The sequence below is a fragment of the Lampris incognitus genome, chromosome 3 (assembly GCF_029633865.1).
Source record: "Lampris incognitus isolate fLamInc1 chromosome 3, fLamInc1.hap2, whole genome shotgun sequence".
Lineage (NCBI taxonomy): Eukaryota > Metazoa > Chordata > Actinopteri > Lampriformes > Lampridae > Lampris > Lampris incognitus.
In genome coordinates this window covers 27585997-27612855 of record NC_079213.1, presented here as the reverse complement: position 1 = coordinate 27612855, position 26859 = coordinate 27585997, and the positions used below count along the sequence as shown (strand labels likewise).

General features: G+C 46.4%; 1 protein-coding gene across 1 annotated transcript in view; it reads left to right on the top strand.

Moving 5' to 3' along the window:
- Positions 1 to 6856: 6856 nt before the first annotated feature.
- ptn (pleiotrophin) overlaps positions 6857 to 26859 on the top strand; it is a 37611-nt gene continuing 17608 nt past the window's right edge. Inside the window, exons 1-3 of the mRNA XM_056276705.1 lie at positions 6857 to 6950; positions 8676 to 8849; positions 18065 to 18226. Of these exons, the coding sequence (XP_056132680.1) occupies positions 6857 to 6950; positions 8676 to 8849; positions 18065 to 18226 (430 nt within the window). The remainder of the gene's footprint in view (positions 6951 to 8675; positions 8850 to 18064; positions 18227 to 26859) is intronic.

Genomic DNA, 26859 nt, shown 5'->3' with positions numbered 1-26859 from the left:
GACTATAGAAAGACTATATAAAATATGGATGACATGTAGTAGCATGTGCCCAAGCTTCAAATATTCATCATACGGCAAATGTATCTCCACATGCAATCTCATAAATTGTTCATTTCTAGCTCGTGTAAACAAGTGTGTGTCAAGGATGGTGTCATGGACAATCTTACATCAGCAACACATATTACAAACCCTGCAGATGAATGTACAGGCCCACTGGATCAGTCTTCTGTGGTTACATTCTTTTATTTCAAACCTTTAGGGGATGAGAGAATTCACCTCCAGCTAACTGATGGTAGCGGGACCACACGCATGTCCTGCCATGGTATTTGTTTTTCAAATCCACACACACGGGCTATGTACTTAATTTAATACTGTCCATATTTAGGTAGATAACTTCCCTGATTAAGAAAAGAATGGATTTTGAGCCTAATAGCTTAAATTAAAGGAGCGGGGGGAAAAAATCCATTCTTCACGAAGGGGATAATGGTCGAAATCTTTTTCACACAGCCAAGATGGCTCATAACCCGGAGTGATTCTCCTTTTCTAGGGTCCTTTAATTGATTCGCTTTGCTGGTCTCCCCTTTATTCCTGCTGAACTGCCGGCTCCATCGTTTCACCGTCTTTGTATCAAGTGCAAGCGAGGGATCTGATAGTGTAGTCTCCTTTATGTACTTGGCAGGCATTAAGTCGGTCCTAATAAGAGAGGGAAAGAGAATGGAGACAGAGAGCGACTTGCATGAGGTATTTGTGCGTCTTTCCAGAGAGAGAGAGAGAGAGAGAGGTGGAGCGAGAGCAGTGGAGCATCTTGTGTGTATTTGCTGGAGGATGCAGTGGGTCACTGAAGGTCCATTGATTTGCAGACCGTATCGGCTTTCCCCCTCCACTCCCCTTCACCAGTAGCCCACTGCCGCGTCTGGATCAATGGGGGAAATGGAGGGTTTGATGGGACTAATTCTCACCGGATCATGAGCCGCATTGACCACTGGACGCATCCAGTGTTTCAGCCAGAGTGACCCCTGTGGTTTAAGCCTCGCAGACACCAGGTTCCCACTGTCCTCATATAGCCACAAACGGAACCCAGATTTCGGCTCTACGTAAATCATCCCGAAGTCCAAACATCTCCTCCCAAAACTAGAAACCAGAAGAACCAAAACTCTGATCTCTCGTGTGGTGCTAACTTCCTGGAGATGGGTGGATTTGAGAATTTGAACATAGACTAACTTACTAACTTTTCAATTCATCCGAACCATTGCAACAAAATGTGTTTCATATTATATATTACTTTAACAGTTTCCATTCCAGAAAGTCTGCTCGTAGCCCCGAAATAAATAAATAAATTTTATATGTTTATATATATATATTGTGGCGGACACTAGGGGCTAAACCACGCCCCCAGCTCACAGTCCTGCTGGGTGAGGAGGCATAGCCCCTAGTGTCCGCCACAATATATATATATATATATATATATATATATATATATATATATATATATATATATCGAGGCTTGAAACCGCTGCATTTTCAGTCTTTTCCAGTTTGTTCAGTGGGAAGAAGTGCATCGGTATGACAACTAAAGACTTGGTTTATGACAGAAATTCCTCTTGTGTCTTGGACTGAGAGAGAGAGAGAGAGAGAGAGAGAGAGAGAGAGAGAGAGAGAGAGAGAGAGAGAGAGAGAGAGAGAGAGAGAGAGAGAGAGAGAGAGAGAGAGAGGCGCAGATGCTTACTATACTGAAACAGGTCAAGCTCTCCTAGAGAATAGAAGTTCCTTTGCAACAACATTCCCCCATTTGTTTTTAACGGACAACACACTCCTGTCCACCAACACACACCTGGTACCCAGCATCACCTGTGGGCTGGAATCCTACCTCGTCGTGGGTGACAAAGAAAGGTGACTCATCCGGTGACATCCTTAGATTGCATTCTCTCTCAGTTGGTGAAGCAAGTGTGAAGATCCCGCTGCTTACGTCAAAACTAAAGAGGTTTGAGTCATGAGAATTAGTGGCTGTATCGCGGCCAGGTCTCCAAGGATGGGGAGGGGGTGGTCAGAAAGACACCGTAGTTATTTCACCACTCTGAGCATGCACACATGGGAGTGTGCACGTACGCACAGTTTCGCTCATGGAAACACAGTGGAAGTCCTTTGAGTAGGCAATCCCAGATGCTTCTTATCAAAAGGTTACACTGGCAGCTCGCACAACGACCAAATGATGCAATCCATCTGGTTGTCCATTAGAAGTGGCAGCTACTCAGCTGTGAGAGACATCCCTTCTCAATATTGACCTCAATGGGAGAATCCTGAAACTGAATATGGTGTAATTCCTGGAACTCTTTGCCCATTTTTAAGTCACCAACGCTATCTCCTTTCCTGTCTGAATCAATAACTTATTTCATGAATAACTGAGGAAGAGACTTCTCTTTCTAAGATTTAAGATAAGATGTACTTCCGTTAATCCTCGTGGGAAAATTCACCATCTGCATTTAACCCATCCCAACACACACACTGTAAGCAGTGAGCAGCCGTGTAGCTAGAAGCAGTGGGTGCCCGGGGAGCACCTTCAGTTCTTCTTGCCATGCCTCAGTCAGGGGCACAGACAGGAGTATTAACCCTAACATGCATGACTTTTTGATGGTGGGAGGAAACCAGAGCACCCGAAAGAAAACTACGCAGACAAGGGGAGAACGTGCACACTCCACACAGAAAGGACCTGGGATTTGAACTCTGTGAGGCACCAGTGCTAACCACTGGGCCACCGCGCCCATTTTCTAATGCTGGGACAGACTACATGGTAGTTTTGTCTTTCACGTCACCATGTCAGATTAGGCAGTCATAGTACAATAAATTCTTGCTGTGTGTTGGCCGGGAGACTAGCAACACCAGAAGTAATGACCTTGACCATTCATCGTATGCTGCCTTTCACAAACTCGTGCAAATTCGTGGGTCGTTGGGGAGGAGGGTCAAGAAATTGTCAATAATGGGTACAGAAGTACAGCTGCTAAGTGTTATGCTGGCAGTCTTGTGTTGCGAAACGAAAAAGAAAAGAAAGAGAAAACGCTTGTGGAAGCTGTTGCAGCTAGAGCTACTGGGCAATGATAATATAGCATAGCTTAACCCAGTATTTCTCACCACCATTTATCTTTTTTGACTCTGTCATGGTCCTCCTTTGAGGAAATGTCATAAAGGCCTGTAGCGGTATTGTTGCCTTGCTCAACGTGCCTTTCCTCGGTTTCATTGCTCCATCTGACAGCAGCAAAAGCAGCATCCCTCTTCCGCTTCCCCATGTTTACATGTGTGCACCAGGCACCAGGGAGAACTCTGTCATCCTATTGGTCAACATCAAGGAACCAGTGGCGCCCCCAGAAATTTTTCATAGGGGTGGCCAAATGGGGCCACTGAAAATCTTGGGGTGGCACACCAAAACCAAAAGCCATGACTGAATTTCAGGAATTCTATTATGCTGTTGTAGTATAATGTATAGGCTAGTTGAAAACTGTCAGTATGAGAGTTAGGAATTGCATACTGAAATACTTTGGTTTCTTATTTTTTACAGTTAATGTTACTAAATATCTGATGTGCATAGACTAATAGCAGTACAGTTAACATTTTGAGTTCCACAACAATTCTGTTTTAATGTGTTATGTATCTGTATATATTGTAACATGTTAAACGATTCATTGTTATATTGTAAATGTCCAAAAATGAAAAATGAAAATATCAGATAGAAGCATATTATGCATAATCAGAAGCATATTCTGCATATGCAACTCGTGGCTTGGGGGGGCAGTGGGGGGGCCAGGGATAGTATCAGGGTGGCCGTGGCCACCCCTGGCCACCCCTTGGGGGCGCCACTGCAAGGAACATGTTGTAGGAGTTGTCAGACTAGGCAGGAAAATACTGTAACGACCACGGATGACTAGACTCACTAGCCCTTAGCTAATGGGTCGGACCCTTTAGTCGACTGGTTAACGTAGTCACCCATGGTGCGGGAGACCCAGCTTCGCGTCCTGGCTGTGGTTCCCAGCTGCCCCCCGAATGCACTACATTGATATCATGAGTGGGATGGTGAGACCGTGGGGCCATCGGAGGCACGTGCACCCAGAGGCGTAAGGGAGCTGATATGCTTAAGCGCGAGGACGCGCTTCCTGAAGGAGGGGGGTAGTGTAATGACTACGGATGACTAGACCCACTTGGCCTTGGCTAATGGGTTGGACCATTTAGTCGACTGGTTAACTTACTCGCCCGTGGTGTGGGAGACCCAGGTTTGCGTCCCGGCTATGGTTCCTGGCTGCACCCAAATTTGCTACAATACAAACATGCTAGAATTTTTGTCGGGGTGTCATGGGGCATCCCAGATGCCACATCGCTGTTCTTCGATTACGTCACACTACACGGGGTAAAGATGCCTAATTTTCCTTCCCAACATTCATAATCGGGGCCGAAGCTTTTGTCGGCGACAACAAAATCGTGTCAAAATTGGGCTGAATTCATTTAGTCTGATCCCAGCATAAAAGGCCACAATGTTTTTTTTCTTAAGATGATTTTTGCATCGCAGCTTTGATTCAGCTATCAGTTGAAACTCTCCGTCAACTTTCTATGTGCAGGTCTTTGCATGATGATCAGTTTTTGATATAGGTAGATAGATAGATGCGTGTGTACATGTACATATGCACAGGCCAGTAGATGCGAGCAGCCATTGTGTGAGAAGTTTCTGAAGGTCTCGGATTTCTTTAACAATAATGCTATATCTGACCCAGGCTCATTATGTGCTTTCTAATGAGGGCTGGAGGGAATAAAACACAGACAAACTCCACTCGTGTGAAGATCTAATAATTATATATGATGTTCAGTACCCATCCTTTATTAAACTCATTAGCCGTGGAAGCATCACCTCTATCATCAATGGATTGAGACCACTTATTTAAAATCCCAGTGAAAAGTTTGGAGTACGAGGGAGGTGCGCAGTGGGATGAGCGAATGGGGGAGTGGAGGGCTCAGAGCCAGCTCATGATTAATTAAAGATGACAAACGGGAGTGAATTTTCCTTCCAGGCTCTACCTTCTTAAGTAATTTGAACACAGAGGAGCGTTTTTTGGCACCCAGACACGAGGTAATTGCCTCAGTGTCATGCCGTCTCTCCCCTCAGAGTGTTGCTGTAGGATTTCACCCGAACACAGAGCGAGAGGATTCGAACCGTGGCAGATAGACGGCAGAGTGAAGCCAGTGATGGCGGCAGGTTAAAAGGATCCTTTCTCTTTGGTCAAGAGCCAGACTGGGAACCAAACAGTTGAAGAAAAAAAAGAAGAAAAAAAAGGAAAGTTCCTGATTTCAGTTTGAAGTGTTTAATGCAACAAATGAGTAAGTTTGATTCTCAGACGCTGGTCATGAGATTAGTTTTAGTTTCCATATGTTTATTTCATCAGGTGCCATGTACAAGTACGCTGAACTCAGAGAGGAGAGGCTTTGTACCAGCTTTATTCAATAGCTAGTTTCCGTGTGCACCCCCTAAGCAGGTAGATTTAAGAGACAACATACAATACAAGCTATAAGAAATAAGAAATGATAAAATGTGCATTAAAACTAGTAAAAGGACACAATGCAGTTGTAACAAAAAAATCTGTTGCGTTTCTGTTGTGAGCAAAATGATACGGGATCATTGTCTGAAGTTTAGAATGGCAAGGAGGTCTAGTATTGACTGCACGTTTTCAGCCGAGTAGCTAACGTTACATATTATTTACATCACATCCTGACTGCACGCTTAGCATTGACGTTTGTAATGGAGATGTTTTTGCAGCGGTTCAACAGAGCTAAAGTTGGCTCCTCTGAGTCATGTTTTTAGTTCACCTACAGCCCAGAAAAGCAAGCTGACCCATCAGAAACACTTCAGAACTTTTATCAAAAGATTGATTTGTTTGAGCAGGTTAAAAGTGGTAGCGGACGTCGTACTTACATCTCCGTCAATGGTGTTTCTGTGAAATCCTACCTTGAATGAAACCACATGGGTGATACCAAGTGATAGAGTAGGAGGGACAGACAGACTAAGAGAGAATAGTGGTGAGGGTGCAGAAAAAATATATGCTGCCAATTTTCGTACCAATGAGAATTATAATGTTAATAAAAAAATCCAACTCTTTAATAGGGTCGCCCTCCCATCCCCACCTCAAATTTATACATGCGGTACAACAAAACATATTATATTATGCATGAGTTCATGAGATGGTTTGGATCTAAAAATTTACAATAGGTCATCCGGGTAGCGTAGTGGTGTATTCCATTGCCTACCAACACGTGGCACACCAGTTCGAATCCCCATGTTAGCTCTGGCTTGGTCGGGTGTCCCTACAGACACAATTGGCCGTGTCTGCGGGTGGGAAACTGAATGTGGATATGTGTCCTGGTCACTGCACTAGCACCTCCTCTGGTCGGTTGGGGCACACGTTCGGGGGGAGGGGGAACTGGGGGGGGAATAGCATGATCCTCCCACGCGCTACATCCTCCTGAGGAAACTCCTCCCTGTCAGGTGAAAATAAGGGGCTGGCAACTCCACGTGTGGCATGTGGTAGTCTGCAGCCCTCCCCGGATCAGCAGAGGGGGTGGAGCAGTGACCGGGATGGCTTGGAAAATAGAGTAATTGGCAGGGTACTGCTAATTGGGGAGAAAAAGGGCGAAAAATCCCCCCCCCCCAAAAAAGAAATAAAATGTACAATAATACCTGTTCTGCTGTTGTAACATGCTATCTTGTGCGCAAGCTAACTCGAGTGTAGCCACTGGTCGAGCGTCTTCGCAGTTTGACTTTTGTGTTGATGTTCTTTGCAGCCTGTAATCCATGAACTGAAACGCGTCTTCTCTCTCTGACAGGATGTGTGGGCAGAAGCAGTGGACGCGAGTGGCCATGATGGCTCTACTGGTGCTGACGGTGACGGCAGCTGAGGGGGGCAAGGCGGAGAAACAAGGTGACTCTCGGCCTTTGTTTTGCAAAGCTCATACAAGAAACCTGTTTTAGGAGCTCATCTACATATACCTTATACGTTATACGGTATGCTGAACATTGATATATGATGCATAAGGCATCCTTTCAGTGCCTGTATGCCACGCGGCGGGTGAACGATGACTTGAGATGCCAGGGGTGAACCACTCGCTAACCCAAACCCTAAACTTAACCACTACTTCCTGTCATTAATATTCAAAAATATGGGTGTGAGTTTAACATTGGGGTCTGTGGAGCGCCTTGTGTGTCTATACAGATGCTGAAGGGTACCTTGCACATCACATATCATCATATCAATGTGTTTGCTGTAGATTTACACAGTGAACCATTACTCATAATTGAGCAAATTGGAGTTTGGGATGAAGAGTAACTTAATATCAATGTGACATCATGTTGGATATACCTTGTATACTTCAAAGAAAGTTGAATCAGTTCATCTGGACACAACATTTATTGACAGATATGTTTCATCACTCATGTAGGTGACCTCTTCAGTCTCAACTGACTGCAGGTATCCCCACCCTTATAAACAATACAGTGGCATAACGACCGAAACCAACGACCAGTTTCATATTCAAATAAGGGCGTGACCATTAACTAGCGTTTCAATGGCCATGTGTAGTTGCAATCACAGCATTGTAAGATGGTGACAGACATACTCTTAGCCCTCCCCGGTTCAGGGACGGTCGTTCCCTCTTCACATAGATGGCCTCTTTGACTCCCCGTTCAAACCAGCGTTCCTCCCTATCAAGTATGTGCACGTCCTCATCCTTGTAAGAGTGGCCACTGTCCTGTAGATGGGTGTAGCCTGCAAGAGGATGGCACAACACAGGAGAGCTAACACGTCAGATAAGGACTCCGCAAGCTCCGCAGCGTTCCTCCCTATCAAGGATGTGCACATCCTCGATAGGGAGGAACGCTGGTTTGAACGGGGAGTCAAAGAGGCCATCTATGTTAAGAGGGAACGACCGTCCCTGAACCCCAATCCTCTGTGAATGGTACACATTGTCATTGAAACTCTAGTTAATGGTCACGCCCATATTTGCATATGAAACTGGTCGTTATGCCACTGTATTGTTTATAAGGGTGGGGGTACCTGCAGTCACTTGAGACTGAAGAGGTCACTTAGATGAGTGATGAAACCTATCTGTCCATAAACGTTGTGTCCAGATGAACTGATTCATCCTTCTTTCATTTTCTTACCTAGATTATTGAGCATGCAGAAAGACACCTTGTATGCTTGTGTAAACTTTTTTCAGAACTGAATATTCTGACTTGAGTGTGTGCTGTAGGGATAACACTGGATTAGCAGCCCCAGGTCTGAGCGGTCCTCTGTGTGCAACTATGAAATGCCACTGAAATTATGCCTGCCGGTGACGTCACTGGCGGACGCATCTGTGAATGTGAAAACTTAACTTCCGCTTTTTGTAGTTATTTGCATTTTCTTACCCAACGCAGCCTCTCAGCAAACCACAAAGTACATGTTCACATTCACAGGGATTGTGCGGCATTCACGTCACCGTCGGACAAAATTCCATCGGAATTTCATAGACATGTAGAAGACGGCTCAGTGTTGCGGCTGCAGCGTGCTGTCCTGTAGCGTGATGAAGTTGTGTTATCTCTGACAACGCACGTGATTATTTGTGAGCGCACGGTGAAACTCCTCAAACTGAGTGTGGGCGCCCCACAGGAAAGAAAGAGCGCAAGTCGGACTGCGGGGAGTGGCAGTGGAGCGTGTGCGTGGCCAACGAGGGCGACTGCGGCCTGGGGACCAGGGAGGGCACGCGCACCGGCACCGAATGCAAGCAGACCATCAAGACCCAGCGCTGCAAGATACCGTGCAACTGGAAGAAGAAGTTCGGAGGTGATGAGACAGGCGGTGGACCTTACTGGTCACACCTTAAGAACGGGGGGCGGGGAGGGGGCAGGGGGTGTTAGGTCTGGGTAATTTGAGCGAAAGTGCTGACCTACTGCAGATTAACTCCTGCTTTTCCTATTTAGAGTTGGTTCAGCGACCCTTGTTTGACTTTGGGGTACCATCACGGGACCCTCAAAATATGTCCCGTTACAGAGTAATTCAGCATCTATGAAATCCTTAATAGTGATTATTTAATTTTTTGATATCCGTTTAAAGTAAGTCACTGTCTGTCACATCAGTTCGTCGCAGCAAGGTAAATCGATGAGGACTCTCACATATTTATTTGCCTGTGTGTGTGTGTGTGTGTGTGTGTGCGTGCGTGCGCGTGCGTGCATGTGTGTGTGCATGTGTTGGTGTCTTTTTATACCTTTACAACCATTATTGCACCGGTTCCTGCACACTTGTGTGTGAGATTCCCCAGGAGAGAGTGTGGGTCCGTGTGCTCGATTCTCCGCGGGCTGCACCAGAACACTCTCAGAGACAAATTATAGGTATGGAAGCACATGGCTTTAGAGCTGGATGTTTAGGAAGTCCCGGTAGGATTGTCACAACAATGGCCCTGTCATTCCCTCTCTCTCCACCCCCCCACCCCCCACCCACCACCACCACTTCCCCTCACCTGTCTCTAGCTCTCCCCGTCTCCCATGTCCGCTCTCTGATGAGTACCCTGGGATCTCGGAGGCAGTGACAGGGGGTCCGGCTTTTTTATGTGAGTGGAAGCAGGAGAATGAGTAACGAGTATCACGGCCACAGGGGAGCCGGACCAGAGTCGTGAAATAATGGAGGGAGATACCGGAGACACGTTCACAGAAATGGGCGCGCACGCACACACACACACACACACACACACACACACACACACACACACACACACACGTGTGCACGCACACACACACACCGTGCTCAATTTCTGTTTCTATTTGTAGAACATCCCTGCAAATCTTGCATGGGTTTTGGATGGGTGGGAAGGGAAAGGGGGGAGTAGGGGTGAGTGTAATAGTATATCCAATGAAAGCTCATGCAAAAATCATACTAAGAGCTACTGAAAACACTTTGACTCATATTTGTCCGTCTTTTTGATGGTGGAAAGCAAAAAAAAAAATACTGGGCGAAGATGCGAAGGAAATGGCAAAATAAAACATGCGAGGGGACCATCAGTGCTCGCAAGTGGAAGCGAAATTAACTGAAGTCCTTAAAACACCCTCGTCATGGGAAAACCAAAAACAGGGAATCTCAGAAGAGGGATTTGTGCATTGAAGAATTTCCCCTCAGCTGATTCGAGGCTCTTTCTATGGATAAGCACCAGATGAAAGCCAAGTAAATGAGGACTTCACATCAAATAGCCGTTCAGAATGGATGACTCACGACTATCCACCCCCTCCACCTCCACCCCCTCCCACCTCCAGGCTTCAGGGGTCTTCTCCTGCTGAGTGTTTGTTGCAGGCCGCTGGTAGAAAACATCAGTCCAAACTGAAGAAGGGTCATTTTTATGTCATTTCCGGCTTCCTCTCTTGGACCGAGTCACATGACCTGAATTAGACGCTCTCGTCAGAAACCAAACCAAACCGTGTCTGAGTAAGGCAACACCATCATTGTCTGACACACCTTTTGTAGGGCAGTGGTTAGCGCGGTCGCCTCACAGCAGGAAGGTCCTGGGTTCGAGCCCCGGGGTAGTCCAACCTTGGGGGTTGTCCCAGGTTGTCCACTGTGTGGAGTTTGCAGGTTCTCCCCGTGTCTGCGTGGGTTTCCTCCCGCAGTCCAAAGACATGTAGGTCAGGTGAACCGGCTGTCCTAATTTGTCCCTAGGTATGAATGTGTGTGTGTGTGTGTGTGTGTGTGTGTGTGTGTGTGTGTGTGTGTGTGTGTGTGTGTGTGTGCGCCCTGTGATGTCCTGGTGGCCTGTCCAGGGTGTCTCCCTGCCTGCCACCCAGTGACTGCTGGAATAGGCTCCAGCATCCCCGCGACCCTGAGAGCAGGATAAGCGGTTCGGATAATGGACGGATGGATGGATGGACGGATGGATACATGTTGTATAAAGTATATTACCACCAGCATTCACATAACGCCTGGCGTGCTTGTCCATTTTTCTGTACGTGTTAATGCACAGATTAGTCCATGGGCCAGAGCCCAAAATTTCCTATTTCGGTACACTCAAGGTGGCAAAACTTACTTATAATTTTTGAAAGGATCCATGTCTGTAGATGATATTTTGGTATGATAACCATTCCTGAGTGGCAGCTGTATCACAGTTATCAGCTCATGAAGTTAACCACCCCCTAAAGTAAATTGCATTTTAGACGCTGGTGCATATCCTGGTTTAGCCTCATGGTCAGGACATTTTTCAATGTTCTATAATATTGTCTTTGGTATCATTTTAATGGGGACCTTCTTAGCTTTCATTCAAGCCCTGTTGTGGATATTTCTCACAAATATAGAGGTCACTTGAGCTCTTCAACCCGTCAATAACACACATCTTTCTGCAATGTTCGCCTAAACTATATACTTTGTTTTAGCCCTGTGGCATCTAGGAATATCAGGGACACAAAACACAAAAACTGGAATACTCACAGGACTGTAAAGATTCAGGAAATGTATAATATACCCATACTATTTCATTGTGTGAGGTGATTGTGAGCCTTAAATTAGAAGGGCATTATTACTAAGAAACTAACTAGACCGAAGCCAGTTAGTCCATGGGTCAGACCAGATATCGATATCACCCAAGGTGACACAACTTCACTGGTGCCATTTTATTTGGTACACTAACAGAAGTAAAATAATACATGATAACCTTTCCAAATGAGCAGCTATTTCATTTTTCTTTCAGGAAACCTGTTTCTGTGCCTCTCACGATTGTGTATTTTGCCCAGATTTTTACAAATATAGCATTTCAACACCCCTGGTACTGATTAGCCTAGCTTAAACTCTGGGACAGTTCTTAGTTGGCCAACAACCAAGGATAACCAGTACTGTGTACTTCCATTCATTGTGCTAAGCTAGGCTAACGTGCAGCCAGATAGCTTTCTACTAAACGCATATAGAGGAAACTGGTATCTATCTTCTTGTCTCACTCTGGAGAAGATTGTAAGCTAATTTCCCATAATGTTAGCATGTTATTTTAATGTATATGTTAATATGATTAGTTAAAGTGGCTACGAGAAACTTTCATCTTGTGTTGATTTTAGCGGCCTCATGTGGACAAAATACAGCTGTTGCAAAGCAACTAGGTAATGTATCTATTTGTGGCTATGTAAGATAAATAATGGTAATATGACGCTGGTGAAGCAAAGTCAACTTTGTTTTAGTAGTGTTCATACACCTAAGTTACATGTATTTGTTTGTATGTGGCAGGTGAAAACTGACTGAATATGGCCACTGGTGAACAAGCAAGTTTTTACCCAATACCAAAGCGCCCACGGGTGGAGTGCATTATCCACTGTTGTGATGATACAGATAAGCTGGTTTCACTACAAAGTGTCGACTCATGGAGAACTCTGCTCAGGGCAGCTCATATACGAAATCATGCACCAGTTTTGAAACTGGCAAAAGACATTCCTGAGGGACAGATTCCCGCAATCTACTACCACAGAAAGTGTCGCAGTATCTTCACTATGAAGCAAATTCTTGATGGCCTCCTTGCAAAAGAAAAGAAAAGTTGTGTCTCAGCTGAAGAGAAACAATCTAAGAGAGTAGCTCGACATGCTCCAAGTACATCTAGGACTTATGATGCAGAGTGCATATTTTGTCAGAAAAACAGCAAATATTCCAAGAGACAGAATACGAGAGAAGTACTGGTGCAGTGTCGAGAACTGCGAGCTGATGCAAAGATCAGGAGTGCAGCCACAAAGAAAAGGGACAGCAGAATCCTTGCCATTGTGAGTAGAGACCTTGTAGCAGCTGAAGGGCACTACCACAGGTCATGCTATAGACTTTACACCAAAGAAGAGGTTTTCAAAGGACAGGTTGCCAGCAATGAAGATGATGATGCTGCAGCCCAGTATGAAGCTGCTGTGAATAAGGCATACAATGAGCTGTTCCTCTTCATCAGGATGGAGCTTTTTGGCAATCCTCAAGTGATGACAATGACTGATCTCTCTTCTAGACTGGTAGCTTCAATGAACTCCCAAGGCATTGCCCAAGTCAAGGAATCAACCAAGAAGCACATAAGGCGAAACCTGGAGAGTGAGTTTGCTGGAGCCTTGCAGATATTCCCTGATGAGAAAGGAAAATTCCTCCTCTATCCCGATAACTTGTCCATGAGGGAACTTGCCAAAGAAAATCAGTCTCTCAAAAGGGAGCTGCAGACCCTGAAAAGTGTCAGTGCACAAGATGTTATAGCCAAAGCAGCCATCAAATTGAGAGCAGACATTAAAAGTCAAGATGTTCCTCAAACCTGGCCGCCTGAAGTCAAACCAGAAGCAGAATGTCCTACCATTCCAGAGTCGCTCATTATCTTCCTGTACTCTCTACTCACAGGCTCAAATGATCCTGATCATGCATCCCAGAGAGTGCAGTGCCTTCTGCAGTCATTTGGCCATGACATAGTATATGCAGTGACATGTGGAAATACCAAGCCTTCCAAGCACATTGTTCTGCCATTCAGTGTCAAATCGTTGACAGGAAATGTAGAGTTGATAAACATCCTCAACCGACTTGGTCACAGTGTGTCCTATTCACAGATGGAAGAGATCAACACTGCCCTGTGTCTCCAGAAACTCATCATCAGGGAGTGGCATTGCCCTTCCAGCTAACATCCATCCTGGCATATTCACAACTTTAGCCTGGAACAATATCAACCGTCTTGAAGAAACTGTCAGTGGTGAGGGAACATCTCACAGAGTCCATGGGATTGCTGTGCAAGCAAAGCCAGTCAACCCACTTCCTGTCCAACCCATGCCCACTGTTCCCAAAACAAAGAAGAGAAGCATTGATGGACCCCCACCAATGTTACCAACTTACAATGCTGGACAACGGGTAGGGCCACCACAAAGCAAAAAGTCAGATGCCGATACTGCAGCCAATACTAAGCTTGCCAGAGAGAAAAACCTTCTTTGGGTCCTAGCACGCATGTCACAACAAGAAGAACAGTCAGTCAGCAGCTGGACAGGCTTCAACATCCTGACTCGAGGAGAGATGACGGTCATCCCCGACAATATAGGCTATCTGCCTACCATCAATGCTCCAGCGACACAAATGTCTACTGTCAACGAGGTGCTTAACCAGTCACTGAGCATCATGCAGTGCTTAGGCCTGAGGAAGATTGTCTGTGTCTTTGACCAAGCCCTGTATGCGAAGGCTGTCGAGATCACATGGAAACACCATGACAAGTTCCATGATATCATCGTTAGGCTTGGGGTATTCCACACCATCTGCACACTGCTGGCATTAATAGGAAAGCGTTTCCAAGATGCTGGACTCTGCATTGAGTCTGGCATGATTGCAGAAGGCTCAATTGCTGGTGTTATGGATGGCCGCAAGTACAACAGGGCAGTGCGACTACACAAGCTCCTGTATGAGGTTCTCATGCGACTGACCTTGAATGGTTTCCTGTCCTGGTTGGAAGAAACTCACAGGAATGACATGGTTCACCTGAATGAGACACTTAAGACCATTGACAGCCTTGGGAAAGAAGTCTCACAACATGCTTTGAAGGAGGTCCTCGAGAACAGCTCTTGTACACGCATCATGGATCTATTTGAAGTCTACCGTGAGTTCCTTAGAGGTGGAAACGGCAGCCTCTCGAACTTCTGGATGTCCTATTTGGACATGGTTGAAATCTTGTTGGGGCTCATCCGAGCATCCAGAGAGGGGGACTGGATGCTACACTTGGCTAGCATTCGAGCAATGATCCCATGGTGCTTTGCTTATGACAGGATGAATTATGCACGCTACCTCCCCTACTACTACGCCCAGATGTCTGAGCTGCCCATCACACACCCAGATGTGTACACAGAATTCATGGAAGGAGGCTTCTCAGTCCAACTGGGCTCCACCAATCCCTTTGGCCGAATCCCTGTTGACCAAGCTATAGAAGAAACGGTGAACAAAGACACCCAAACAGCTGGAGGGACAAAGGGATTCAGCTTGAAGCCAGGAGCTGTGACCAAATATTATCTCACAGCTGAGTATAGAAGCATGTACCTCAGACAGCTGAGAGACCTGACAGGTCAAGGCAGGTGCAAATGGTCTCATCCAGATCTACAGAGTCCAAGGATCAAGAGAGATGAAGCACATGTCCAGTCTCTCATGGACCTTATGGAGAATAACTGGCTCAATCCTATGTCCCCTGATGAGATTGATTTGGTTAGCCTCTCCACTGGCAACATGGCTCCACCTGATGTGACCATAGATCTCTTGAGAGCTCTTGAGAAAGGAGAAGAGGCCTACCAAGCATTCCAGCAAACAAGGTTAGATGCAGACCCACCACCTGTGACATTCCACGACAAGATGACCAAGCAAAGTCTGAAAACATTCTCCAATGTCAGCACAAAACAAGCTCATGGAAAGAAAGCACAGGATGTGGTTCTGAAGGCAGATAGAAACCTTTTCAGTCACATGATCCTGGTGGCTGAAAGCAGGAAGGTGAATCTGAAGGATGTCCTTGCCTACCCATTGGGCCCACTACCATGGGCACTGGCAAATGCTGATGGGTCCTTACGAAAAACAAACAAGGCTGCACTTGCCAGAGAGCTTGAAAAGAATGTATCTCCCGCAGAAGACATCCCAATCCCATCTACTTCCATCATTGATGGGATGAGCCTGGTCCAAAAAATGAATGGCAACAACAAAACCTTTGCACAGGTGGCAGAGTCAGCCTAGACCCAGGTCCTCCATGAGGGAGCACAGAGTGGGAGGATTGATGTTGTTTTTGATGTCTATCACCAGACTTCGATCAAAGATGCTGAACGACTGAACCGGGGTGGAGACATCACTCTCCAGTACAAGAATCTTGCAGGGGGACACCACGTCCAGCAGTGGAGAAAATTTCTGTGCAGTTCCTCCAACAAGACCAGTCTCATCAAGTTTCTGGTGGAAGAGTGGAAACTCCCACGATACAGAGCTATGCTGCATGGCAAGGTGTTGTACATGACCTGTGAGGAAACCTGCTACAAGTTGACAAAAGATGGGTGTGAGGAAGCAGCAGAACTGCACTCCACACATGAAGAAGCTGACACCCGTCTGCTCCTGCATGCATTGCATGCAGCAAATGTGGGCTCAAAGTCAGTTATCATCACAGCTGAGGACACTGATGTCATGGTGCTTTGTCTTGGCTTCCAGAAGGACATCACCTGTCCCATCTACCAGAAGTGTGGGACTCAGAACCGCCCACGGTTTGTCGACATCACCAAACTGGCAAGTTCACTTGGAGACAGCATCTGTGACAGCCTAATTGGCTTACATGCCTTCACAGGCTGCGACACTGTCAGTGCATTCGCTGGTCGAGGGAAGCTGAATGCCCTGAAGATAGTGAGAAAGCACACTTCCTGCCAAGAGACTTTTAGTCAACTGGGACAGACATGGAATGTGAGTGATGAGCTGTTCCAGAAAATTGAGCAGATCACCTGTCGGATGTATGTTGCTAATAGCAGCACTGCTGAGGTGAACAAACTGCGTTACCAGCTCTTCTGCACCAAAAGGGCAGAGGTTGAGTCCAGCCAGCTGCCACCATGTATAGACTGTCTCTTTATGCATGTTCAACGAGCCAACTATCAGGCAGCAATATGGAAGTGCTGTCTGCAGGCTAACCCTGTGGTGCCAAGCCCTACTGAGTATGGATGGACAGACGATGAAGGCAAGCTGGCCATTTACTGGATGCGCTCCCCACCTGCACCAGATGTGGTCTTGGAAATGCTAACATGCAAGTGTGTGCATTCATGCAAAATGCCAAGCTGCATGTGCCTGTCAAATGGACTTCCATGCACAGACATGTGCAGGTTACAGACCTGCAGTAACCAAAAACAGCAGGATGGTCCAGAACTGGACTTTGAACTTGGGGAGTCAGATGATGAGAGAAACGAGCAGTTTGATGAATGACAGTGTGATGATTCTGATGGTATTACTGTGGTAGTAGTCTATTGATGCACAGGATGTTGATTCTGGACTTGGTTACCCAGAGCTTGATAACAATAATGTAACCATATTCACATATACCCATTACCCTACCCATTACCATTACATATACCCACTAATGATATGGGATTGCATGTATCATTGACTAAGTATATGTAAATGTCAATGTTGTTTAAAATATTAAAATAGTTCATTACCTCACTATGGTATTCCTTTTTATCATGTATTTTGATTGTGTATTTAAACAAATGTATAGAGACCAGTTTGTGACCTAACTGGCTTTGGTCTAGTTCTCATTTAAGGCTCACAATCACCTCACACAATGAAATAGTATGGGTATATTATACATTTCCTGAATCTTTACAGTCCTGTGAGTATTCCAGTTTTTGTGTTTTGTGTCCCTGATATTCCTAGATGCCACAGGGCTAAAACAAAGTATATAGTTTAGGCGAACATTGCAGAAAGATGTGTGTTATTGACGGGTTGAAGAGCTCAAGTGACCTCTATATTTGTGAGAAATATCCACAACAGGGCTTGAATGAAAGCTAAGAAGGTCCCCTTTAAAATGATACCAAAGACAATATTATAGAACATTGAAAAATGTCCTGACCATGAGGCTAAACCAGGATATGCACCAGCGTCTAAAATGCAATTTAGTTTAGCGGGTGGTTAACTTCATGAGCTGATAACTGTGATACAGCTGCCACTCAGGAATGGTTATCATACCAAAATATCATCTACAGACATGGATCCTTTCAAAAATTATAAGTAAGTTTTGCCACCTTGAGTGTACCGAAATATCGTCTGGCCCATGGACTAGATGCGAGCTGCACATTCTGCACACCTGTTAATGGATATAGTCAGACAATGAACAGGGGTATATACCATAGTTTATTACTAATACATGGGGTAGTTTGCAGGTTTTACTGCTGCATTTTTACACACTTTCACATCCTCTGGAATGTCTTCTGCTCATCGTCATCCTCAGCCACATTTTCCAGGACCTTTACAAATGATGCTACGATCTGCTTTCTAATCTATCATGTGATTTTCCCATCCTGAGGCGTGTCTCTTATCTTATTTTGCTCTAGGGGAGTGCAAGTATGACTTCCAGGCGTGGGGCGAGTGCGACCTGGCGACAGGCAAGAAAAACAGAACGGGCGTGCTGAAAAGAGCGCTCACGGACGCCACCTGTGCCACCACCGTCACGGCCACCAAGCCCTGCGGCAAGATCACCAAGGCCAAGCTGCAAGGTACAAAACCGTCCGCGCCGCTTTAGACACAACCCTCGCCGTGCAGACAGATCAGGTCAGCCTCCCTGATGCACGAGGAGGCTGGGCTCCTGTACGCCCCCCAGGAGCCCCGGCTAGAACATAGGAGGGAGAGTCCTCCTTACACCTCCTTTATTTGTGTTGCCCGTGGAATTAGATACCACACAGGACACAATTACTTCCGGGGTTCTTGTAGCTTTAATTTTATTGTTTGAACCTTCGAATGCAGATCGTTTTACTGAGTGCATAAATTCCTGTGTCTTTCGAGCAAACAGCTCATAAATGTTCACAGATGTGGCAAGTTTAACAGAAAAGATTTTAAAAGGAAAATAATAAATACAAAATACAACATACGGTGCAAAATACGGCAGTGGACTATGTATGTTAAACAGGGTTTAACAAAGACATGTGGAACTTCCTGAAGATCGCGCAACTTCTCACTCTGTCAGTTACCTTTAAACAGAATTAAAATGCATATAAAACCTTTACATTTCCCTTACTACCCAAATACAATGGCATGGTGTGGCTTTATGCACGCCAACATTACCTTGTCATGCCTGCAATGGCGAACAGTGGTCGACTGCTCGCGCCCAAAATCACCGAACATCAACTCCAGTAGCGTCTAAATCAAACCATCTTGTCAAATTACCGACATACAATGTAATGAATGAAAGGTCCCGTGTTTAACTTGACCTACTCACGGGTGTACGTGCAGTGCGTGTGACGTATACAGGAAGTGAGAAGCGCATGTTATGAAGGTTGTATGTCGGATGAACGCTAGTAAAAGCTACACAGTTAAGAACCTACGAAGTCGGCTCGTTCTTGAATTATTCTTATGTCAGTAAGACAAGGCGTCTACGGACATTACATGGTGTCAGAATAGTCTGTGTATCGGAACACGAGCGGTCATGCCGAAGTTTAATCCGCCGAGTGAATTCAAGTTTGACTGCCCCGTTGAATGGCCGGAGTGGAAACAACGGTTTTCGCGCTTCAGGCTCGCGACAAAGCTGGATAAAGACGACGGGGAGATTCAAGTGAGTTCGCTGATTTATGCAATGGGAAGCGAGGCTGAAAAGATATTCAACTCGTTTGACTTCGCGGCGGAGGGTGATAAAGTGGACTATGATATCGTACTGAAAAGGTTCGACGACTACTTTATTCCCCGCCGTAACATCATACATGAGAGGGCGTGCTTCTATCAACGTAGCCAGCAGCCAGGAGAGACAGCGGAGATGTACATCCGGACATTGTATGAGCTGTCTGAACACTGTGAGTTTGGGGACAAGAGGGATGAACATATCAAAGATCGTCTGGTAGTGGGCATAAAAGATAAGGTGCTCTCCCGTCAGTTCCAGCTCACAGCGGACCTTACTCTGGTGAAAGTCATTGAACAAGTGCACCAGGCGGAGGCAATAACAAAGCAGCTCAGCCTCCAAGCTAACCAACCAGAGGCCCAGCTGGCTAACGTCAATGTTGTCCGACGGCGGGACGGACGCCAAAACAAAAAGGGCGGACAGTGTCATGGTGGCAGCAGACCTGCAACCAACAAAGTAGATGAATGCGGGAGGTGCGGCAAGACGCAGCACACCGATGAGCGGAAGTGTCCTGCAACGAACAGTAAGTGCAACAAGTGTCATAAAAAGGGACATTGGGAGCGTGTATGTCACTCTAAAGCGGTGAGAGAAGTCACTGAAGAGGTTAAACAGCTGTACTTTCTGGGAGAAGTTGGCAAAGAGAGCAGTCAGGAAGATTGGACTGTTAGTTTAACAATAAGTGATGTACCAATAACCTTTAAAATTGACACGGGGGCTGACGCTACTGTTATCAACCAAGGGACATTTAAAAAGCTGAAGCCAAACATAAAAGTGGGACCTCCTGACACATGCTTCATAAGCCCAGGTGGAAACATCAGCTGCATAGGACAGTTTCAAACCACAACCAACTATAAGGAGAAACAATACTCCTTTCCAGTGTATGTGATCAAGGGGAGAGGCAGCTGTCTGCTGAGTCGTCCAGAGGCAGTGGAGATGGGTCTAGTGAAGCGGATGAATGAGATCAGTGGAGTTTTCGGTTCAAGTGGACTGCTGAAAACAGACCCAGTGAAAATAGCTCTGGTGGAGGGTGCCCAGCCATACGCGGTGCATACAGCCAGACGGATACCGCTGCCACTTGTACCACTGGTTAAGAAAGAACTGCAGCGCATGGAAAATGAGGGCATTATTGAAAAAGTGACCCAGCCCATAGAATGGTGCGCCGCTATGGTGCCGGTGCTGAAACCGAACAAGAAAGAGGTTCGCTGCTGCGCTGACCTCAGGAGGCTGAATCGAGCGGTGAAACGTGAGAAATACGTGCTGCCCACTATGGAGGAAATAATGCCAAGGCTCGCAGGGTCAAAGTTCTTCACAACGTTGGATGCAGCAAGTGGGTTTTACCAGATCCCCTTGCATGAAGACAGCAGGGGGCTCACCACTTTCATCACCCCATTTGGGAGGTATGCTTTCTGCCGCCTTCCATTTGGTATAACGAGTGCTCCAGAGATGGCGGAAACTCTGACCGGGCTAGAGGGCACAGAGGTGTACATGGATGACATCCTTATACATGGAGAGACTGAGGAAGTCCATGACCGGCGCCTAGCAGAGGCGCTGGGGGTCATTGAAACAGCAGGTCTCAAACTGAACCAAGCGAAATGCAAGTTCAAACAGAAACAAGTCCGCTTCCTTGGTCATATCATCAACGAGGCAGGCATCAGACCTGACCCGGACAAAGTGGCCGGAATAGAGAACTTTCCTCAGCCCCAGAACGTGACGGAACTCAAGAGGTTCCTCGGGATGGTGAACTATTTGGCAAAATACGTCCCAGAGCTGTCCACTGTAGGTCAGCCACTTTATGGACTGCTTAAAGCAACGACAGAGTGGCTGTGGGGACCTGCACAGAACACAGCATTCCAAGACCTTAAAGCAGCACTCGCCACCGCCCCGGTACTCACCTTTTATGACGTCACTAAGGCTACGGTGGTGTCAGCAGATGCCAGCAGCTACGGGCTGGGAGGCGTTCTGCTCCAGCAGCACGGGGAACACTGGAAGCCCGTGGCCTACTGCTCCCGACGGCTGAGTGACGCAGAGACAAGGTACGCACAGATCGAGAAAGAGTGCTTAGCCAGCGTCTGGGCATGTGAAAGGTTCGAGAAGTACTTGTTTGGGCTTGACAATTTCAGACTTGTCACCGATCATGAACCACTAGTGCCTCTCATGAACAGCAAAGACTTGGATAATGTGCCCATTAGGTGCCAGAGACTGTTAATGAGGCTGATGCGTTTCAATGCAGTGGCTGAATACGCACCAGGCAAAACTTTAGCTGTGGCTGATGCACTCTCCAGAGGCCCAGAGCAGTGCTACGGAGATGGTGCTTCTCATGATGATGTTGCAGCGCACATTGATGCCATCGTGTGCCAGGTGCCTGCCACACCTCAAAGGATGCAGGAGATAAAACAGAGCACGGATGGGGATCTGCAGCTCCAGACAGTGTTGGGCTTCATCAGACACGGCTGGCCTGAGTATGTCGATAAAGTGCCGGAGACAGTCAGAGACTTTTATCAGGTGAGAGGGGAGTTATCTGCGGTAGATGGTTTAGTCATCAGAGGCAGTCGTATCGTCATTCCCACAGAGATGAGGGAGGTGATCTTAGACAGAATACACGACGGGCACCAGGGGATAGTTAAGTGCAGAGAGAGAGCTAGCCAGTCAGTGTGGTGGCCCAAAATGACAGAGCACATTACAACAAAGATACAGCAATGTCAATTCTGCAGAGAACACAAGAACACACAGAGAAAAGAGCCTTTAATGTCAAGTGAGCTCCCATCCAGACCATGGCAGAAAGTTGGCATAGACCTGTGTGAGTACAAAAAGCAAAACTACTTGATAGTGTCTGACTATTATTCCAGGTTTTTGGAGATCCTAAATCTACCAACAACTACTAGCAGTCAGGTTGTAGCTAGGCTGAAGGCTACATTTGCACGTTTTGGTATCCCTGAAATTGTAGTTAGCGATAATGGGCCACAGCTAGTTTCAGAAGAGATGAGGAGGTTCAGTGAGGATTATGATTTCATCCAGGTGACTTCAAGCCCACACTACCCCCAGAGTAATGGACAGGCAGAGAGGGCTGTTCAGATAGCCAAAAGCATATTAAGGCAGGAAGACCCTCTCCTCGCCCTGTTGACATACAGAGCTACACCCTCTTCTTCCACTGGAGCCAGTCCAGCGGAATTGCTCATGGGTAGGAGACTCAGAACCACCTTACCCACATTGCAGCATAACCTGAAACCGGCCTGGCCTAAAGAGGAACTGATCAAAACCGCTGACGCCGCAGCCAAATCGAGGCAGGCTTTCTACTACAACCGCAGGAACGGCGTGCGGACACTGCGCCCACTGAACTCGGGTGACGCAGTACTCACCAAACCTGATGGACAGAAAACATGGACAATGCCAGCAGTTGTTCACAGTCAGAGCTCCACTCCCAGATCCTACATAGTGGAGACAGCTCAAGGTGAACATTACAGAAGGAACAGGCGCCACCTGTTGGCCACACCTAAAACACTCACCTTTGTCAGCAGGGATCCTGACCATGTCACTCCAGGGGAGAGTGGAAACACGGATGAGTCCCGAGCAGCAGAAATGCCAACTTCCACACCATATGTTACTCGCTCTGGCAGGGTGAGCAAGCCTTCAATCCGGCTGGATTTGTGAGGCGTATGGACTTGTGTACTGTGGGGGATTTTTTTATTTTTTTTGTGAAAAGGGGGGTGATATACAGGTTAGAAAATCATCTTAGAGGGGGAGATGTAATGAATGAAAGGTCACGTGTTTAACTTGACCTACTCACGGGTGTACGTGCAGTGCGTGTGACGTATACAGGAAGTGAGAAGCGCATGTTATGAAGGTTGTATGTCGGATGAACGCTAGTAAAAGCTACACAGTTAAGAACCTACGAAGTCGGCACGTTCTTGAATTATTCTTATGTCAGTAAGACAAGGCGTCTACGGACATTACATACAATATTGTTTGGAATAATGTTACAGGTATATTTCACAAGATATTTACCCCTACTTACTACAGGGGTCAGAGCACCGTCACACCGCAATCTTCAGGTGCTTCACACAAGAAAAAAAAGAAAGAATACCCAAGATGCACTTGGATAACTTGCAGAAAGAGTACCCAAGATGCACTTGGATGACTTGCACGGAGTTACAATAAAAGTCCGCAACACTGCCACTTACTGGTCAAAACATGCAATGACAACCAAAACTATAAAAATACACTCACAATCTGCTTCACAATTTAAATACATCAAATGACATTTTACATGGCTTGACAGTGTAACAATTACATATATTAACAGTTAAACTATACTAAATTTAAGTGGAAAATCATTTAACATATTTAACAGATTTACCACCTGGCTACATACTCCCCTGCAAATATAGTCAACGTCCTCGGTGACTACGAAACATGAACTGACTCAAATACTCCCTGCAAGGCCTTTTCAAAGAGAGCAGCACCCAGGCTTGTCAAAACCTTAGAGACCATGTCTGTGCTGACTGAGACTGCATTACAGGCTGACTTTGGCAGATGAAATGGGTTTGAATGAGATCCAGCCATTTCCCGCTTGCTTTTCCTAATGGCAGGTTTAGGTGCATAGGTTCTACGTCCTGCTCCACCAGCATCATCTGTTAGTGCGGGCCTGTCCCTGTTTTCAATAATGGGCAAGTCACTGTCGCTAACGTCTGGATGCACATCATTAACACATTCTGTTTCTGTGCCACAATTTCTCATATCTGAATAACCTTCCTCAGGTCCTTCACCGTCACTCTTATCTGTGGGTGCTGTCACATGTAAACTAACACTTTCTGCTGCAAGAGGCAGGTTAGGTACTTGCACAAGCCGGCGAGGGATGACTTCCTCAACAATAACAAAATCAGCCTCAGGTGACTCAGGCTCATCCTCAGCTACAGGCTGTGTAGTGGTCTGTAACCTAGTTCTAGTTCTTGGTTTGGGAACTGGTTTTGCACAAGGTCGCAACTCTGACCTATGAACTCTTTTAATGGGACCTCCCTCAAAAGGTTCAACAGTGTGTTTGGTACCCTGGATGTCAACTACCTTGTAGACTGTTGAGGTCCATGTGTCCTGAATCTTATGTCTACCTGGGGGTCTGTGATGTAGGAAAACCAAATGACCAATGTCCACAGGAGGATAATACACCTTCTCATTTTGCAGTGAGATCCTCTCAGCTGCCTTCTGCTCTGAGTACTCTCTGGCTCTCTCGTGTGCCTGTCTGAGTCTCTCCTGATGAACAGACAACCAATCCTGTTTCCTGTCTGACACACACTCACGCCCTAATAAAGCATCTACTGGGAGATGTGGCTGTACCCCGAAAAGCAAATAATAAGGCGAGTACCCTGTGGTGGAATGAGGAGTGACATTATAGGCATATACTACTTCAGACAGATGCTCTGGCCAACGCTTTTTTTTCTCTGGTGGGAGTGTCCTTAACAAGTCATGGAGTGTGCGATTGTATCTTTCACACTGACCGTTTCCCTGTGGCCTGTAGGGAGTTGTCCGTGTCTTTTTAACCCCATAGAGTTTGCACAGCTCTGCTATAATTTCACTCTCGAAATTTCGACCTTGGTCTGAGTGCAGTCTCTCTGGGACCCCATATTTCATGAACCACACCCTGAGCAAAACTTTAGCTGTAGTGTCAGCCTTCTGGTCTTTGGTAGCATACGCTTGTGTGAACTTTGTAAACACATCGGTCACAACAAGGACATTTTCACGGCCATCTGAAGCTGCCTCCAACACTGTAAAATCAACAGCCACCACTTCTAGAGGTCGGGAGGCCAGGAATGCCTGAACTGGAGCATGGATTTTTGGCTGAGGCATCTTGGTCAAAATGCACCGCTCGCAGTTTTTAACCCAGCTTTCAACATCCTCGCATAGCCCTACCTAAAAACACCTCCCTCTTAGCAAGTTCACAGTGCGCTCTATGCCCTGATGCCCCATGTTGTTATGTACATTTTCTAGAACTTGGTCCCTCAAACAACTAGGCACGAGTAACTGCCACACTTCTCCATGACGTGGGTCTGTGATAACCCTGTACAACAACCCTTCTCGTTGTTGTATGCATCTCCATTGTTTCAACAATCTTTTCACTTGACTAGACAGGGCTGCTCTCTCTCTGGGACATGGCCTCCTCCCCCGATCCCAAAATGCCCTAAACTCTTTTAGGGTGGGGTCACCGGCCTGAAAACCTACCAGCTCCTCTCTGGTATAACCTGGCAGTGTGGGGGTGTTGCCCTGTTTAGTACCTGTCTCACCAGACCTCGACTCCCCAGCACGGATCTGTCTCACTTTGTAACACTCCAGACCTCTAGAGACAAGACCAGGATCCAGAACTGTTCCTCGCTCAATCAGGTTACACACAGTGATACAGTCGTCAAAATCCGAGTCAGGGTCTGTTTCAGGCTCCCCTGCAAACTCCTGCCTAGAGAGAGCATCTGCGACGGCATTACTGCAACCAGGACGGTACTTAACCTCGAAATCAAAAACAGACAGTTGCGCTACCCACCTCTGCTCTATAGCACCTAACTTGGCTGTCTTGAGGTGGCAGAGGGGATTGTTATCAGTCAGGACAACAAACTTTGAACCAAGCAAGTAACCCCTGAATTTTTCAGCAACTGCCCATTTTAAGGCAAGCGACTCCGACTTCATGCTACTATAATTTCGGTCATTCTTCTCAGCCTGGCGTAGTCTGCGGCTAGCATATGCTAGGACACGTCTGGTGTCACCTTGCTGCTGACACAATACAGCGCCTAATCCATGCTGACTAGCATCTGTCTCAACTACAAATGGTTGTGTGAAGTTGGCAAAACCCAAAATGGGAGCAGAGGTAAGTTTTTCCTTTAACTGCTCAAAGGAAGAGTCACACTCTGGTGTCCACATATTACAAAACTGGTGACCTACTTTCCCTGTTTTTTTCACACCTGAACATTTGTTGACTAGGTCATGCAGTGGCCCGGCAATCTGTGAGAAGCCTCAAATGAATCTCCTGTAGTAACTACAGAAACCCAAGAATGACTGCAGCTCTTTGGCAGTGGTTGGGACCTTCCAGTTCTTAACAGCAGAGACCTTGGAGGGGTCAGTTCCTATACCTTCTGCTGACATCTGATGACCCAAAAACTTTACTGACTGTTGTAGAAAAGCACACTTCTGCAACTTCACCTTAAGGCCCGTCTCTGCCAGTCTCTTAAACACAGTCTCAAGTCTCTCCAAATGCTGTTCAAATGTCTCTGAAAAACCAAGATGTCATCTAGGTAGACCAGGAGTATCTGAAAAATGAGATCATTCATAGTAACTTGCATAAGTCTCTGAAATGTAGCTGGACCGTTACAAACACCAAAAGGCATTCTCACGTACTCATACAGACCAAACGGTGTAGTAAATGCAGTCCTAGTCCGATCTCTCTCATGCATAGCTACTTGGTGGTATCCGCTCGCCAGATCTATGGTCGAAAAGAACTTTGCCCCTCTCAGCGCATCAAAACTCTCATCAATTCTCGAGAGCGGG